The 19002-nt window shown below is 39.3% G+C and overlaps 1 protein-coding gene across 19 annotated transcripts in view; it reads left to right on the top strand.

Annotated features, from left to right (window-relative positions):
• CRMP (Collapsin Response Mediator Protein) overlaps positions 1–19002 on the top strand; it is a 214114-nt gene that overhangs the window by 162316 nt on the left and 32796 nt on the right. For all 19 annotated transcript variants that reach the window (XM_071672827.1, XM_071672829.1, XM_071672826.1 and 16 more), the window contains 6 exons: positions 5867–5961; positions 8537–8610; positions 12643–12753; positions 14919–15046; positions 17098–17277; positions 17507–17620. In XM_071672827.1, coding sequence (XP_071528928.1) covers positions 5867–5961; positions 8537–8610; positions 12643–12753; positions 14919–15046; positions 17098–17277; positions 17507–17620 — 702 coding nt within the window. The remainder of the gene's footprint in view (positions 1–5866; positions 5962–8536; positions 8611–12642; positions 12754–14918; positions 15047–17097; positions 17278–17506; positions 17621–19002) is intronic.

The following is a 19002-nucleotide window of genomic DNA, read 5'->3' as shown; positions in this document are numbered from 1 at the left end:
CCACGTCCAGCAGATCCATACAGAATGGTGGGGGAGGAAGGGAACAGCCTCGCCTCCACCACTGTGGAAAGAGAGGTCCACCATTGACCTAACCCTCTCTGAGGGGGCGCGACCTCCTCTTCCAGCTGACACTGTCATGACTCGTTCAGTGTGTCTGGATATATATATATATATATATATATATATATATATATATATATATATATATATATATATATATATATATATTTTTTCATTGTCGCTGTCTCCCGCGTTTGCGAGGTAGCGCAAGGAAACAGACGAAAGAAATGGCCCAACCCCCCCCCCCCTACACATGTATATACATACGTCCACACACGCAAATATACATACCTACACAGCTTTCCATGGTTTACCCCAGACGCTTCACATGCCTTGATTCAATCCACTGACAGCACGTCAACCCCGGTATACCACATCGCTCCAATTCACTCTATTCCTTGCCCTCCTTTCACCCTCCTGCATGTTCAGGCCCTCGATCACACAAAATCTCTTTCACTCCATCTTTCCACCTCCAATTTGGTCTCCCTCTTCTCCGTGCTCCCTCCACCTCCGACACATAGATCCTCTTGGTCAATCTTTCTCACTCATCCTCTCCATGTGCCCAAACCACTTCAAAACACCCTCTTCTGCTCTCTCAACCACGCTCTTTTTATTTCCACACATCTCTCTTACCCTTACGTTACTCACTCGATCAAACCACCTCACACCACACATTGTCCTCAAACATCTCATTTCCAGCACATCCATCCTCCTGCGCACAACTCTATCCATAGCCCACGCCTCGCAATCATACAACATTGTTGGAACCACTATTCCTTCAAACATACCCATTTTTGCTTTCCGAGATAATGTTCTCGACTTCCACACATTCTTCAAGGCCCCCAGAATTTTCGCCCCCTCCCCCACCCTATGATCCACTTCCGCTTCCATGGTTCCATCCGCTGCCAGATCCACTCCCATATATCTAAAACACTTCACTTCCTCCAGTTTTTCTCCATTCAAACTCACCACCCAATTGACTTGACCCTCAACCCTACTGTACCTTGCTCTTATTCACATTTACTCTTAACTTTCTTCTTCCACACACTTCCATATATGTATATATATATATTTTACCCCAGACGCTTCACATGCCCTGATTCAATCCACTGACAGCACATCAACCCCGGCATACCACATCGATCCAATTCACTCTATTCCTTTCCCTCCTCTCACCCTCCTGCATGTTCAGGCCCCGATCACACAAAATCTCTTTCACTCCATCTTTCCACCTCCAATTTGGTCTCCCACCTCTCCTCGTTCCCTCCACCTCCGACACATATATCCTCTTGGTCAATCTTTTCTCACTCATTCTCTCCATGTGCCCAAACCATTTCAAAACACCCTCTTCTGCTCTCTCAACCACGGTCTTTTTATTTCCACACATCTCTCTTACCCTTACGTTACTTACTCGATCAAACCACCTCACACCACACATTGTCCTCAAACATCTCATTTCCAGCACATCCATCCTCCTGCGCACAACTCTATCCATAGCCCACGCCTCGCAATCATACAACATTGTTGGAACCACTATTCCTTCAAACATACCCATTTTTGCTTTCCGAGATAATGTTCTCGACTTCCACACATTCTTCAAGGCCCCCAGAATTTTCGCCCCCTCCCCCACCCTATGATCCACTTCCGCTTCCATGGTTCCATCCGCTGCCAGATCCACTCCCATATATCTAAAACACTTCACTTCCTCCAGTTTTTCTCCATTCAAACTCACCACCCAATTGACTTGACCCTCAACCCTACTGTACCTTGCTCTTATTCACATTTACTCTTAACTTTCTTCTTCCACACACTTCCATATATGTATATATATATATTTTACCCCAGACGCTTCACATGCCCTGATTCAATCCACTGACAGCACATCAACCCCGGCATACCACATCGATCCAATTCACTCCATTCCTTTCCCTCCTCTCACCCTCCTGCATGTTCAGGCCCCGATCACACAAAATCTCTTTCACTCCATCTTTCCACCTCCAATTTGGTCTCCCACCTCTCCTCGTTCCCTCCACCTCCGACACATATATCCTCTTGGTCAATCTTTTCTCACTCATTCTCTCCATGTGCCCAAACCATTTCAAAACACCCTCTTCTGCTCTCTCAACCACGGTCTTTTTATTTCCACACATCTCTCTTACCCTTACGTTACTTACTCGATCAAACCACCTCACACCACACATTGTCCTCAAACATCTCATTTCCAGCACATCCATCCTCCTGCGCACAACTCTATCCATAGCCCACGCCTCGCAACCATACAACATTGTTGGAACCACTATTCCTTCAAACATACCCATTTTTGCTTTCCGAGATAATGTTCTCGACTTCCACACATTCTTCAAGGCCCCCAGAATTTTCGCCCCCTCCCCCACCCTATGATCCACTTCCGCTTCCATGGTTCCATCCGCTGCCAGATCCACTCCCATATATCTAAAACACTTCACTTCCTCCAGTTTTTCTCCATTCAAACTCACCACCCAATTGACTTGACCCTCAACCCTACTGTACCTTGCTCTTATTCACATTTACTCTTAACTTTCTTCTTCCACACACTTCCATATATGTATATATATATATTTTACCCCAGACGCTTCACATGCCCTGATTCAATCCACTGACAGCACATCAACCCCAGCATACCACATCGATCCAATTCACTCCATTCCTTTCCCTCCTCTCACCCTCCTGCATGTTCAGGCCCCGATCACACAAAATCTCTTTCACTCCATCTTTCCACCTCCAATTTGGTCTCCCACCTCTCCTCGTTCCCTCCACCTCCGACACATATATCCTCTTGGTCAATCTTTCCTCACTCATTCTCTCCATGTGCCCAAACCATTTCAAAACACCCTCTTCTGCTCTCTCAACCACGGTCTTTTTATTTCCACACATCTCTCTTACCCTTACGTTACTTACTCGATCAAACCACCTCACACCACACATTGTCCTCAAACATCTCATTTCCAGCACATCCATCCTCCTGCGCACAACTCTATCCATAGCCCACGCCTCGCAACCATACAACATTGTTGGAACCACTATTCCTTCAAACATACCCATTTTTGCTTTCCGAGATAATGTTCTCCACTTCCGCTTCCATGGTTCCATCCGCTGCCAGATCCACTCCCAGATATCTATCTATCTATATATATATATATATATATATATATATATATATATATATATATATATATATATATATATTCCTAGAAGGCGACTAAAAGGGGAGGGAGCGGGGGGCTGGAAATCCTCCCCTCTCGTTTTTTTTTTTTTTATTTTCCAAAAGAAGGAACAGAGTGGGGCCAGGTGAGGATATTCCAAAAAAGGCCCAGTCCTCTGTTCTTAACGCTACCTCGCTAACGCGGGAAATGGCGACTAGTTTGAAAGAAAAGAAAAAAGAAAGATATATATATATATATATATATATATATATATATATATATATATATATATATATATATATATATATATATATATATATATTGGAAGGAAGCAAAATATTTTGATACCAAATATTTTTTTTTTTATGTAGGGTGTGAAACCATTTCTTTAATGATAGAGTGTGTTTATAGCTCCAGTGAAAATATAGCTGTTAAGACGTCGACATTGATTTGTTTTATTGGAATAAGATCTGTCTTTGGTATATATATATATATATATATATATATATATATATATTTTTTTTTTATTTGTCGCTGTCTCCCGCGTTTGCGAGGTAGCGCAAGGGAACAGACGAAAGAAATGGCCCAACCCCCCCCATACACATGTATATACATACGTCCACACACGCAAATATACATACCTACACAGCTTTCCATGGTTTACCCCAGACGCTTCACATGCCTTGATTCAATCCACTGACAGCACGTCAACCCCGGTATACCACATCGCTCCAATTCACTCTATTCCTTGCCCTCCTTTCACCCTCCTGCATGTTCAGGCCCCGATCACACAAAATCTTTTTCACTCCATCTTTCCACCTCCAATTTGGTCTCCCTCTTCTCCTCGTTCCCTCCACCTCCGACACATATATCCTCTTGGTCAATCTTTCCTCACTCATTCTCTCCATGTACCCAAACCACTTCAAAACACCCTCTTCTGCTCTCTCAACCACGCTCTTTTTATTTCCACACATCTCTCTTACCCTTACGTTACTCACTCGATCAAACCACCTCACACCACACATTGTCCTCAAACATCTCATTTCCAGCACATCCATCCTCCTGCGCACAACTCTATCCATAGCCCACGCCTCGCAACCATACAACATTGTTGGAACCACTATTCCTTCAAACATACCCATTTTTGCTTTCCGAGATAATGTTCTCGACTTCCACACATTCTTCAGGGCCCCCAGAATTTTCGCCCCCTCCCCCACCCTATGATCCACTTCCGCTTCCATGGTTCCATCCGCTGCCAGATCCACTCCCAGATATCTAAAACACTTCACTTCCTCCAGTTTTTCTCCATTCAAACTCACCTCCCAATTGACTTGACCCTCAACCCTACTGTACCTAATAACCTTGCTCTTATTCACATTTACTCTTAACTTTCTTCTTCCACACACTTTACCAAACTCAGTCACCAGCTTCTGCAGTTTCTCACATGAATCAGCCACCAGCGCTGTATCATCAGCGAACAACAACTGACTCACTTCCCAAGCTCTCTCATCCCCAACAGACTTCATACTTGCCCCTCTTTCCAAAACTCTTGCATTTACCTCCCTAACAACCCCATCCATAAACAAATTAAACAACCATGGAGACATCACACACCCCTGCCGCAAACCTACATTCACTGAGAACCAATCACTTTCCTCTCTTCCTACACGTACACATGCCTTACATCCTCGATAAAAACTTTTCACTGCTTCTAACAACTTTCCTCCCACACCATATATTCTTAATGCCTTCCACAGAGCATCTCTATCAACTCTATCATATGCCTTCTCCAGATCCATAAATGCTACATACAAATCCATTTGCTTTTCTAAGTATTTCTCACATACATTCTTCAAAGCAAACACCTGATCCACACATCCTCTACCACTTCTGAAACCACACTGCTCTTCCCCAATCTGATGCTCTGTACATGCCTTCACCCTCTCAATCAATACCCTCCCATATAATTTACCAGGAATACTCAACAAACTTATACCTCTGTAATTTGAGCATTCACTCTTATCCCCTTTGCCTTTGTACAATGGCACTATGCACGCATTCCGCCAATCCTCAGGCACCTCACCATGAGTCATACATACATTAAATAACCTTACCAACCAGTCAACAATACAGTCACCCCCTTTTTTAATAAATTCCATTGCAATACCATCCAAACCTGCTGCCTTGCCGGCTTTCATCTTCCGCAAAGCTTTCACTACCTCTTCTCTGTTTACCAAATCATTTTCCCTAACCCTCTCACTTTGCACACCACCTCGACCAAAACACCCTATATCTGCCACTCTATCATCAAACACATTCAACAAACCTTCAAAATACTCACTCCATCTCCTTCTCACATCACCACTACTTGTTATCACCTCCCCATTTGCGCCCTTCACTGAAGTTCCCATTTGCTCCCTATATATATATATATATATATATATATATATATATATATATATATATATATATATATATATATAAATATAAATAAATATATAAATATAAAAAATATATATATATATATATATATATATATATATATATATATATATATATATATATATATATATATATATATATATATATATATTCCAATCTAATGGCTGTGTGTATTTTTTCAGAGCGCCCAGAACCGCCTCCTGATCAAGGGGGGTCGAGTGGTCAATGATGATATGATGCAGGATGCTGACGTGTACATCGAAGATGGCGTCATCAAGTATGTGGCTAGGATAAGGAGTACCTTGATGTGGGAGTGACTAGGAAAAGGAGTAACTTGATGTGGGAGTTACTAGGATAAGGAGTAACTTGATGTGGGAGTGACTAGGATAAGGAGTAACTTGATGTGGGAGTGACTAGGATAAGGAGTAACTTGATGTTTGAGTGACTAGGATGAGGAGTGAATAAGATAAGGAGTATTTTGATGTGGGAGTGACTAGGATAAGTGTAACTTGATGTGGGAGTGACTAAGATGAGGAGTAACGATGTGGGAGTGACTTGGATAAGGAGTAACTTGGTGTAGGAGTGGCTAGGATAAGGAGTAACTTGATGTGGGAGTGACTAGGATAAGGAGTAACTTGATGTGGGAGTGACTAGGATGAGGAGTTTCTTGATGTGGAAGTGACTAGGATAAGGAGTTTCTTGATGTGGGTTTTCTGAAGGCAGCACCACTAGGATACGGGGTTACTTGATGTGGGTTTATGAGAGACTACCACTAGGATAAGGAATTTCTTGATGTGGGTTTACCAGAGGCAGTACTACTAAGATATAAGGAGTTTCTTGCTGTGGGTTTACGAGAGACAGTCCCACTAGGATAAGGAATTTCTTGATGTGCGTTTGCCAGAGAGAGTACCACTATGATAGGGGTTTCTTGATGTGGGTTTACCAGAAGCAGTGCTACTAGGATATAAGGAGATTCTCGATGTGGGTTTACGGGAGACAGTACCACTAGGATAAGGGATTTCTTGATTTGTGTTTACCAGAGAAAGTACCACTATGATAAGGGGTTTCTTGATGTGGGTTTACCAGTGGCAGGACTTGGATAAGGAGTGTCTTGATGTGGGTTCACTAGAGGCAGTGGGTTTACTAGAGGCAGTACTTCTGGGATAAGGGGTTACTTGATGTAGGATAACCAAAGGCAGGCATCATGCTATTGTAATGATTTTGAAGGTTTTCAAAGATGATGTTCCAGATGGGCTTTAATTTAGGTTTTTAAAGATAATTTTGTCAGGCAACCATGATTCTAATTCAGGTTTTTTACAGATGATTTCGAAGTGGCAAACCATGGTAGATAGGAGTACTTACTCCATAATATTGTTTCCCAGTTCTTTTGTGTTACCACTTCAACTGTGTTATAGTTATGGAGTCCAGTCAATAATTCTCTGTTGTTGCCACAGTAACGGGTAGCTTTTAAAAAAAATATTGCTATAAAGGGGAAACTACTCTACCATTTGCCTCCAGAGCAGATGGAGTCACGTAAATCTACTGTGATGGTGGTGTAGAAACACTATTATTGAAATATGGCTGTCTTGGAAATGAGTAAGGGGGGAATTATATTATCCATGGTAAGTGCTTTATTAAGAAACCCCAGTCAGTGGACATTGATGACTGGCTTTATAAGTGTCCTTCTGTATATGAGTCATTGTATGAGGAAGGGATAATAATCAGGAAAAAAGATATCTTGTAGAACATCGTAGGTAGTCCAAGAATAGGCACACAAAGGAGTTTTTGTCAGAATTTTGAGTGATGTTTCAAAAAGTATGTTTATGTGTTCTTTGGGATATGTTGTTAGATTGGATCAGAAATTCTCATGTATGTGGAACAAGTAGGTTTTTCTAGGGCTTTAACTTTGGTTTTCAAATTTGGAGTTTTGTCATCATGTTAATGGGTGACTGTGTAATCATCATCTGTCGGCTGTAGACAGTTATTTTCCAAACTCAAGATATAGTTTTCATTGATCATATGTATATATTAATATATTAAGACAGTGATACTTGTATCATATTATAAAGCATTTAATTTTTTGTAGTCATAATATCAGTTTGGCAGTGGTGGCATGCATCATTTTTCAGTGTCCTTTATCTGCAAATAACAAGTTTCATGCTTTGAATTTAGTTCCTATGATCTGTTATCTTGAAATACTAGAACAATGATATTTCTAAACACAGGCCAAGTTTGACTAATCAGGTTCTGATCTTGAAAGAGCAGTTCAATTGAGAAAGTTTCACACAAATAAAAGTTAAATTCAGTTGTAAAACTTTTACAGTCATGGTATAGTACTGTCATCATCGTGTGCCATTGTCTGTCATCTTTTAACAATTGATGAACCCTTTTTTATTATTTTAGTCTACATAGAGCACTTGTTTTGAAATCTTAGAACAATGATCCAGTTGCTGCCCTTCTTGTTCCTTCACCAACCTCTCATGCCAACAAAAGCCTTGTTCCATCAACACCTTTGCTCTATCATTAACCTCACTCTATCACCACCCTGCAACGTGATCATATTCCCATTGGTGAAGGTTTTAACTTGTAAAGTTAAGAATATCAGGTTATGCAGTCATCATGCATTTTAAAGAAATGTTGCAGCCTGTGTCAGCCATCACACACATTAAAGTAATCTTGCAGTCTGTGCCAGTCATCATGCACTTTAAAGTAATCTTGCAGCTTGTGTCAGTCATCACACACTTTAAAGTAATCTTGCAGCCTTTGTCAGTTGTTACACACTTTAAAGTAATCTTGCAGCCTGTGCCAGTTTTTGAAAATAAGTGTATTACCTTTCGTTTCCTGTGTTGCAGACAAGTTGGCCTCAACCTACACACGCCTGGTGGCACGCGGGTGGTGGAAGCCAAAGGTCATCTAGTTATGCCAGGTTTGTACATAAGACCAGGTAACCTAGTCAAAGAAATATTTAATTCATTTTCAGTTGTAATAGCTATGCAAAGCTGAGAAAGTCTCTTCATCAGTAATTAATTGGCTTCCCAAACTTTAGTGTATGTCATCTCAAAATATGAGGATTCTAGGCTTTTACGACTCCTCCAAACACAGGTCATATAGCCAGTTGTTGTAATTGCATAAAAACAAACTCTGCCACCTCTAATTTGGGGTGCCTTGATATGCTTATTTACTCTTGTGCCCAGGGATCTGATTTTATGAGATTCTCACAGCACTCAGGAAGTTGGCCATGTCTCTTTGGAGAGAATGCAGAGCAAGTGAACGGTACGTTTTCATTGTGGTAGTTGCAATGTGGGCTTGAGAAAGTGTCCAAGCAGTGTGGTTTCCCATGGATGTATATGTCTGGTGGCGTGGGGTTAAGGTTGAGTTGAGATGGTGATTGTTTAATTCTTGTCGGTTCATTTCAGTGTATATATATATATATATATATATATATATATATATATATATATATATAATATATGTTTTGTCTTTATTTTTTGTGTCTTTAGGGTGGTAGGATCTGTGAGTAAAGGTTTGCTGAAGTGTGAAGCTGGGGTAAGCTGTTTATTTTGGTTTTGTGGGTTGCTGGTTGGTTACTTGAGTGATCTGGATGAAATGAAGAAGGGGAGTTGGTGGTTTTGCTGAAAACTGAGTGTTGAGCACACTTAGAAGGGGTTGTAGTGATAGGATCTATTTTCATTGTGTAGTTCCTGAATTTTTGTGGTTGCCAGGCTGCTGTTTCATTTGGTTGCAGTGCTGGTACATTTGCTTCTGAAGAGGTGGATGACTAGGCAGGTTGTTGAGGGTGGAGCAGACGAGTTGTTTGTAGAGGATGCCAAGGGATTCTGTTTCTCGTCCAAATGTGGTACCACATTGATTTGAGGGCATTTAGTTTGTTTATTGCTTTTGAGTTGATGTTCGTTGTGTCGGGAGTGAATGTTATATATGTGTTTACGTGACACCCAGAATAGTAAGAGTTCTTTTGAGTGAGAGTAATTGTCCATTCAGAGTGACAGGAGAGTGCATTTTGAATTCATAAGTGTTTAGATTTAAAGGGATGACTACAGACCTCTTTGGATATGCATGCATTCTGTTTAGGGTTAAGCTACTGTTCCTTTTATGTTACTTGTATGTTGTTACATATGTGGTGTCAGGGTGCTTTGAAGTGATTGTAAGAGTATCTACAGCTAAGACCTTCATACTATAGTCTGTAGGAGGTAGTGGTTAGCATTGCTGACTATGATACATTTACATGCCACTTAGGGTTATCACATAGGTTTGAATCCTGGGTGCAGCAGTTATTCCACAGTTGTCCCTGCTGTTCATCCTCCCCTAAAGGTTGTTCAATGAAATAGGTGCCTGGCATAGGGTAGGGTATGTTTATACATTATGTGTGTATAACATTGACAAGATGGCCTTGATTGGGTATCTAATAGCCCATGTTGTCTCAGCTCATGTAGTAAAAAAAGTTATTGCAGATGGTTGGGATGAGAAATGCTAAGGCCTTGGGGAACCCCATTGCAGAGCTTGAAAATTTTGAACGTGAAATTTTTGTTCGTGACTGGCTTGGCAGCCTGGCATGAAGTTAGCAAACCAATTTGTGTCATTGTTGTGGAGGGTGATGTCAAGTATTTTTGTGTGAGGATATGTTTGGAGATGGCGTTGAATGCTTTGCTGATATCTGTTGCCTCTAATTGCAGGAAGTAGATTGCGGTTGGATGAAGCCATCCAAATGTATTGTGTGGGATTTGTATGTTTGATAGGAGTAGGGAGATTGGGTCTAATGCCATTGTGTGTTAGTGTGAGTGAAATATTCTGGTTGATTCTTTTTTTGATCAGATTCTCTTGCAGCTTGTACTCCGAAGACAGCATTGATATGAGGTGATATTGGGAGGATGGTTTGTAGGCCTTTAAGATGGGAAGTAGGTTGGCAATTTCCAGATGTTTGGGATTTTGTTGTGTAACCAGGAATGGTTGAAGATATCTAAAAGCACTTGGATTGCATTTGGGCTAAAGTGTTTCATGTGGGGAAAAATATTTCTAGATTCTCGTTAGATGGCTAAAGTCAGGGTAAGTCATCACCATATCTGAACTAAACCACACTAACATATTGGCTGCTAATATACTGGATACTGACTCCTGATATACTGGATACAGTATGAAGGGTAAAGTATTTTTAGGTTTTGATTGTGTTATGAGTCAGTGGAACTGGAAGGCGGAAAGGCAATTTTTTGAGGGTGAATTTTTTGATGTTGGATTTTTATGACTTCATTGTTTAGGGGTGTGGTCGGCTCATGGCTAATTTTTGTTTAGTGTTTCATGAGTTTTTTTGTGTTTGCTTTGGAAGAATGGATGTTGTGGGTTTGGGTTAGCTTTGCCCATGTTTGGAAACTAGAATGGTTTGGAATATGTGGATTTTCTTTATCATTTGCCTGAATAGGTTTCTCTTGTTTTTGTGCCTTGTAGCAAACTGTAATTAAAAGTATTCGTAGGGAGGTACTCATCTTATCCCATTGTGATGGTGCTCTCAGATTTGCTATTCAGTTCCTTATGTATCTTTTCATTGGTGTCTACAGCTAATTTGTTGCTCTTTAATTGACACTTTACTCCATAGGAATTTATGGAACAGTATTGGGTTTTCTCCCATCTTTTTCACAATATTCTTTTTGTTTCATTGTCCCTCCTTCCTTACCGTACTTATGTTTATTCATTCTTTGCTTTGTTGTACCTTTTAGATGGTAGCTGGCTGTTATGCCTCCCAAGACTCCCTTATTGTACATTCCAGTTGTTACATCCATCTCCTGCTTTCATAAGCCTTCCTTCTAATAATCCATTGGTTTCCCTGGTTGTTCTGTCTGTAACAGAGTACATAGCCTTCCCTATAACTTCATCCAGTAGTTCATTCCATCCTTCTGAATCATGGTTCATGGATCCATGTCTCACTCCTCCAGAGCATGCTGTAGGTCCTTCCTGTTAAGCCCCAGATTTGTTTTCTAATTCATGCAATCTTTTCTGATTCTGAGTAAGGGACGCACAAAGAATTCTTCCACCTCTTTGGTCAAAGATGGAATTAATTCTGTTATAGAAGTCTGGGATTTGCAATGCACGGCCTCCTTTTCCAAAACTGGTATTGTCTTGCAGTCGGTTAGTTTCTCCGTTGTAAGCAGTTGTCCATTTACTTTCTTATTTTCTTTTTTAGTGTTGTGCTTATTAGGAAGACTAATCTTTATTATGGTGCAGTTTCCCAATCACCTTTGTTAGCACTATGTCTACCTCTAATGACATATTGAACAATATTTTGAATGGCCCAGCAAGTGTGTCTGCACAATCCTTTAGTCAGATGTGGAGAAACTTGATCATGACCATTATCCTTATATGGGTCAAGTTGTTTTTAGTAGCTTAGGACTGTTCCTAATTAATGGAGAAATTTCATCAAATCCATGAACCTTATGTGGACCAAGTTGTTCAAATGGCTTAGTAATGTAAAATCTTTTTTTTTTTGTCATTTTCTAGATCTTCCAAGAATTCTTTCCCATTCCATCTTGTTGGTGTGAAAAATGAACTTGGGAAAATGTGAGAGCACTTTAAGCTGACCAAACCATGTCACAGAACCAAATAAATGAACAACGTCTCTAATTCTAGAGTGAATAATTCTCAGAATGTACAGCCAGAGTGGATAATTTCAATGATTCCATCATAATTGCCTTCAAGAACAGTAATGACTGATAGCTGATAGTGAAAGGTAGAAATCCCCCCACATTATTCATTACTAACATGTTAGACCTCTATCTCACTCATTCCTGTATAAGGAGCTTATATAGTAATTGGAAAGATGTTATGAATTTCACAATGGATTATAGTTTAACAGTTACTCAGAAAGGTGATTGTAGTAGAAGTTATAAAACCATTGTAATATTATTGAAAGTTTAAACCTTAGTTATTTAACTGAAGTTCCACTTCACTACAGGTGGTATCGACACCCATACTCACATGCAGCTGCCATTTATGGGAACATTTGCTGTGGATGATTTTTATACTGGTACTCGTGCAGCTCTGGCTGGAGGAACAACCATGATCAGTAAGTATAGCTTAACTGTCGCACATACACCATATGCAGTCTCAGTTCTTAATTTTAGAAACAATTAATGAGAACCTAAGGAAATAAGAGTTTAGATCTTGGTGATCCTCTGTATACATAGATTCTTATGCTTCTGTTTTCTTCATTGATGTCATTCATAACCATGCATCCATTCTTTTTATTCTTGTCTAAGGATAATATGTTATGCTGTGGTACATAGATCATTCTTTATAGTACAATGATGCTAAGATAGCTGAATTAACATGAAGTTTATGTATGCACTGTTTTTGTAAATATAATCCTTGGCTAATGTTACCATTCATTTGTTGTCATCAAGATTTAAGACATAAAGACAGAATGTTCTACAGTGTTGAATATGAAGTTCAGATCAGAATTTTAATGAATCTGCAAATCATGAGAGTAACCAAAATACAGTAGAAATTCACATATTTTTGTGTAGTGGAGGGAGTCAGAATGTGTCTTCAAAGTCTTTAGAAGTAACAGATCTAATTTCTTATCTTTATATGAACATTCTGTTACCCATGTGTGAAGATCCAAGACAACAGAATTTCACAAATAACTGAATGGAGACAATATGAGCATATTGCAGTTATATCGTAGATTTTGATCAAATCCTGTTGACTCATGAGGAATGAACTCATAATGATGGATGTTAGGTTCACTCCACCCATCTCCCAATAAAGGTTATTTTCAACAAAGATTTAAGGTTAGAATAAAGTGGATTCAGCAGGAATAGCCATAGCTATGATTACATAGGCTTAGTAAGTTTCTTTAACTAGCAAGTTATGTGTAAGCACGCAAAATGTAATTAGATTAGTCCAAAATAGTTAACTTTAGGTGTGCTAGGTTCTGCCAAGGATTTATTAGTTAAACTTAGGGGTGGTAGATATGTAAGGGAAGGTTTATGTTAGGTCACTGTTGAAAGGTGGTATAGAGATATGGAGTAAACAGAAAGTTACTGAGGAGTTTGATTAGGTGAGTATGGGATGTGTGCAAGTGAGAGAGGGGAAGGGAGAGTAGCTCCTGGCAAAGATGGTTCTTTGACAAGAATATGTGGAGTTACCAAGGCTGTTCAATTTGTTCTTAGACATGGTGGTGAAGACGTTGTATGTTAGGGTTTTATAACAGGGGCAGATCTGCTGTTTGCTAGGGATGGTAGTCATGGGAGATGCATCACTCAATGTTTGTAGATAACATTGCTGTGGTTGCAAACTCCAGGCTGAATCTCCAGAAGCTGATGATAGAGATTGAAATAATGCATAAATGGAGAGAGTTGAAAAGTAAGGAAATGAAATATGTCATTGGTGAGGGAGTGAAATAAGTTTGAGTATGAGTTCAAGGATTAAGGGCCCAAATGTTTGTGGCAGTGGATAAAACAGAGGGGACTGAAATGATTCACAGGTAGAATAGTGGATGATGATCCAGAGTGCATTAAGGAGCATGAGAAAAGACCAAATTACAGATAAAAAGAACATGCTGATGATGAGGGAGAAATATTACTTGCGTTTAGTTAATAAGAAAAGAGAATAGGCAAGGATGTTACTTGAAGTATTTAGAATCACCCAAAAACAGTCATTGTTAGAAAAGACAGTGGATATCTGGCCTTAAGACTATCAATTTCTTTTAGATTGAGTACTTGCAAGGATCTCAGCAAATCAGATAGCAAATAAAAATCTACTGTATTTACTGCCAACAGGCAGGTCTACAAACAACTGAGGAGTTCTGTATAATTTCTCCATTCATTCCTATCTAGTTTTCCTTTCCCCTGAGATGGCCTTGATTAGGCATGTTTTACCCATATCATGTTGGTTACTGTACATATAAAGAAATACAAAAGTTTAACCAGTTGTATGTGAGTAGAGAAAGTTGAAGAGATGAAATCCCATGAGTGTGTAATTTGCTTTTCATGTTGTACTAATAGATGATTACACCTGCCACTGCCCTTTCACTTGCATAGGCAGACGGTCGTCATTTGTACATATCCCATGACGAGACCTCTTTTTAACTGCGTATGTGCATTTGCTTCTTTTATAGATCATCACATTATTATGTTTTTGTTGCATGAAAGATTTGAACCTTCTCTTCATCAGAAGTTTGATATGCTGCAAGATTTACATACAATTTTTAAATTTTGCACCCCACAGTGGACTTTGCCATTCCACAACGTGGAGAATCATTGGTAGAGGCTTATCACCGCTGGCGTACCTGGGCAGACCCCAAGGTTTGCTGTGACTATGCTCTACATGTTGGAGTCACATGGTGGTCAGATAAGGTAGGCATATATGTATATAAACTTCCTTTTTCTATACTTGATCACCATTTCCTGCATTGAGGAGTTAGCATCAGGAACAGATGAATGAAGGCTGCATTCACTCAGATCCATTCTCTAGCTGTTATGTGCAATGTACTGAAACCACAGCTCCTTATCCACAACTAGGCCCCACAGACCTTTCCATGGCTCCCTCAGCCATAGCACATGATCAGGTTCATTCCATTGAGCAGACTATATATATATTTTATTCATTTATTATACTTTGTTGCTGTCTCCCACGTTAGCGAGGTAGCGCAAGAAGAGAGACGAAAGAATGGCCCAACCCCCCCACTTACGCCTGTATATGCATACAAGTACACACATGCACATATATATACCTTTACATTTCAATGTATACATGTATATACATACACAGACATATACATATATACACATGTACATAATTCATACTTGCTGCCTTTATTAATTTCCATCGCCATCCTGTCACACATGAAATGACAACCCCCTCCCCCCACACGTGCACAAGGTAGTGCTAGGAAAAGACAACAAAGGCCACATTTGTTCACACTCAGTCTCTAGCTGTCATGTATAAAGCACCGAAACCACAGCTCCCTTTCCACATCCAGGCCCCCACAAAACTTTCCATGGTTTACCCCAGATGCTTCACATCCCCTGCTTCAATCCAGTGACAGCACATCGACCCCTGGTATACCACATCGTTCCAATTCTCTCTATTCCTTGCACACCTTTCACTCTCCTGCATGTTCAGGCCCTGATCGCTCAAAATCTTTCTCACTCCATCCTTCCACCTCCAATTTGGTCTCCCACTTCTCCTCGTTCCCTCCACCTCTGACACATAGATCCTCTTTGTCAATCTTTCCTCACTCACAATATATATATATTTTCCCCATTTCAACCTATTCCATGGAATAGGAGTAGAACAGATGTAAATGATGTTAAACCACTAACTTCATTAATGTATCCTCATGCTTGTGCATTTTTATGTTAATCAATTAGTCTGTAACTGTAGTCTGCAGTTGTAATGTCCACCCTGTGCTCATACTGTAAATGGTATGTGTGCACATGCTGTTTCCTGTAGGGTGGAATGGCACCAGGAATAGATGAAGGCAAGTATGTACATGTTTATATATGTATATGTCTGTATGTGTATGTATGTGTGTATTTGTTGATATATGTATGTGTATGTATGTATATATGTGCATATGGGTGGATGGGCCATTCTTCATCTGTTTCCTGGTGCTTCCTCGCTTATGCAGTAAACAGCGATCAAGTCTAATAAATGAATAATGAAATTAATAAAAAGAATGAGATTGAGTTATGTCACAAAGGCCCCATGTTCTTACTCATATTTTTTTCATCTAAAGATGTATTGTCATATACCTTTGTTGAATCACACAGTTTTCATAAGACAATATATTATTTTTATGTTACAAAGTCAGTCTCTTTTTATTTTGTTTCGTTATCTATTTTTGTTCTCTTGGAAGCTGAGGCTTCAGGATGCAAGACAAAACCCAGGGTAGGGAATAGACAGTGCTGAATTTCATTATTAGTTATGCATTAAAGAAATTAGGTGGTCCATGTATCCCTTATCAGGTAGTGAATGAGATTATAAAGTTGTTTCTCATAATTATCATATATGTATAGCTAGCAATTAAAAGAAATAAATTCACTGATTTCGTCAGTTTTGGAAGAAATGAAGTGTTTCTTGCAAGGCAATCTGAGATGACCAGACTTTGCAGATAACCCTTAGTAGACTTTTTGACTTAAGAAATTATATATTTTTTACTGACATTTAACTCTCATTTCACTTGCTTTTGTTGATATCTTCAGTTGAATTAAATTTTTGATCATCAGCCTATGTTTAAGCATTACTGAAGGACATTTTGATATACAGATTTAGAATGTGGTTTTCAGAAACTGAAAATGGGATATTCTTTTCATTATCAGGATGGGAAATTTTTTTTATAAGTGATACCTTGAGTCCTTAGCAGCTCACAGACTATATTTTATTGATCTCATGTGATATACAGGTTGCTGAAGAGATGGAGGAATTGACTGACCAGCATGGGATTAATTCATTTAAGATGTTCATGGCTTATAAGGACACTTGGCAGCTAGGAGATGAAGACCTTATGAAGGCATTCAAAACATGCAAGGAACTCTGTGCTTTAGCTCAGGTGCACGCTGAAAATGGTGACATTATCAAGGAGGTAAATACAAGTTATCTCGTAATAAGATTTTCAGAGGCTTAAAGTTTCATGTGTCTTAGATTTGTCTTTTTAGGATTTAGTATCAGTGTAACTGGAAATTGGTTAACTTGATTGTAAGAATGATAGGTTCTGAAATATAACTTCATGTACAGTCTTTTTTTGAAAATTGAGGAAACATGTTCATAAACATTATACAAAACAAGGGCTATAAGATTTTCCGTCTTTTCAGAATTCTAAGAAAATGCTCTCACTGGGTATCACAGGGCCAGAGGGACATGAGCTGAGTCGCCCAGAAGAAGTTGAAGCTGAAGCTACTAACAGAGCATGTGTCTTAGCGAACCAGGTGAGCAGTGTGAGAAAAGTTAAATTTCATGTTGCTTAAGGAATTCATCTTACCTTCTTGCCCTGGAATCCCCTTTTATGGGGCTTCTGCAGCACTCAGGAAGTTAGCCATATCCACCTGGTGGGACCACGGATAAAGAAGTTGGGTCATGTTTTGTCTTTGTTATTGTGTGTCTTTTTTGGGGACAGTTGAGGAGTAAGTGTAGTTTTCCTGAGGGGAGAAATCACACTTTATGTTTGTTATTGTGTGTCTTTTTTGGGGACAGTTGAGGAGTAAGTGTAGTTTTCCTGAGGGGAGAAATCACACTTTATGTACTGTGCAAAATGCATATGAGAAAAGGTAACTCATGTATACTTGAGGAATGTAGTTTCTGATGAGAGTTTACTGAGTGGGATGGTGTTTAAGTCTGAGTTAGGAAGGCATTTGTTTAGTGCTTGTCAAGGTCTTTTTGATGTGTATATGTTTTGTCTGTATCATATTTGTTGGAGAAGGGAGATCTGTAAGTATATGATGTTGAAGTGTGAAGCAGGGGCATGCGTTTTATTTTTACTTTGAATTAGTGATTGGCTATGGAATGGTTTGGATGGGAATGTTCTTGTACATGAAATGATTGTCCTGAGTGCTCTGTTTTATGTGGTATATAGCTTTGTTATGTTTGCTTTGTCAGGGTGGAAAGCCTAGCAGGAGAAGCATAATTCAAGAGGGGGTAGAAGAATTACTTGTGGAAGATACCAAAGAATTCTTTTCTTTTCAAAATCTGGTATTGATAAGTCTTCTAAGGATGTTTGATTTATTTATGGCCTTCTTTGTTGACGTTTGTCCTGTGGGAAGTGAATGTCATGTATCGTTCCTTTGTGATACTAGATATAGTTGGAGTTTTGTTAATTGGGAATGGTTTACCATTCATGATTACTTAGGAATAAGTCAGTTATAGTTAGATTGGATAATGCATTAAGTATCTCAGTACAGGATGGGGTATGAAGTAAACAAGTAGTAACACATGAAACGTGTAGATTTTAATGATTATGCTGATTTCGTTTTTTTTTACACAGGTTCAAGATATACAGTTTCAGATTTTTACTCCAAGAGTCTTTCCAGTAGAAATGAAATAGGCACTGGTAATTGGAATTTTAGGTAGTCATTAAGTTTCTTGAATCTGGATATTACTTTCAAACACATTTTCCTTTTCTGGTGGAGGTTTTGATAAAGCTTATGCACCACCCAGTTCTGAGCCCTTTGAGAGGTATCCTATTAAACTGTAATGAAATTGGTTCAAAGAATTGTATGCTGTCACTTAGGGGTGATATCATTTGCAGTCCTTGTAGCACCTGTTGATTTTCCTATTTTTCTATAATTTTTTCCTTATTCCTCAAAACCTCTTT

This window comes from Panulirus ornatus, chromosome 18 (assembly GCF_036320965.1).
Source record: "Panulirus ornatus isolate Po-2019 chromosome 18, ASM3632096v1, whole genome shotgun sequence".
Taxonomy (NCBI): Eukaryota; Metazoa; Arthropoda; class Malacostraca; order Decapoda; family Palinuridae; genus Panulirus; species Panulirus ornatus.
Note: the sequence above shows the minus strand (reverse complement) of the source record. Positions and strands in the feature narration are given on the sequence as shown.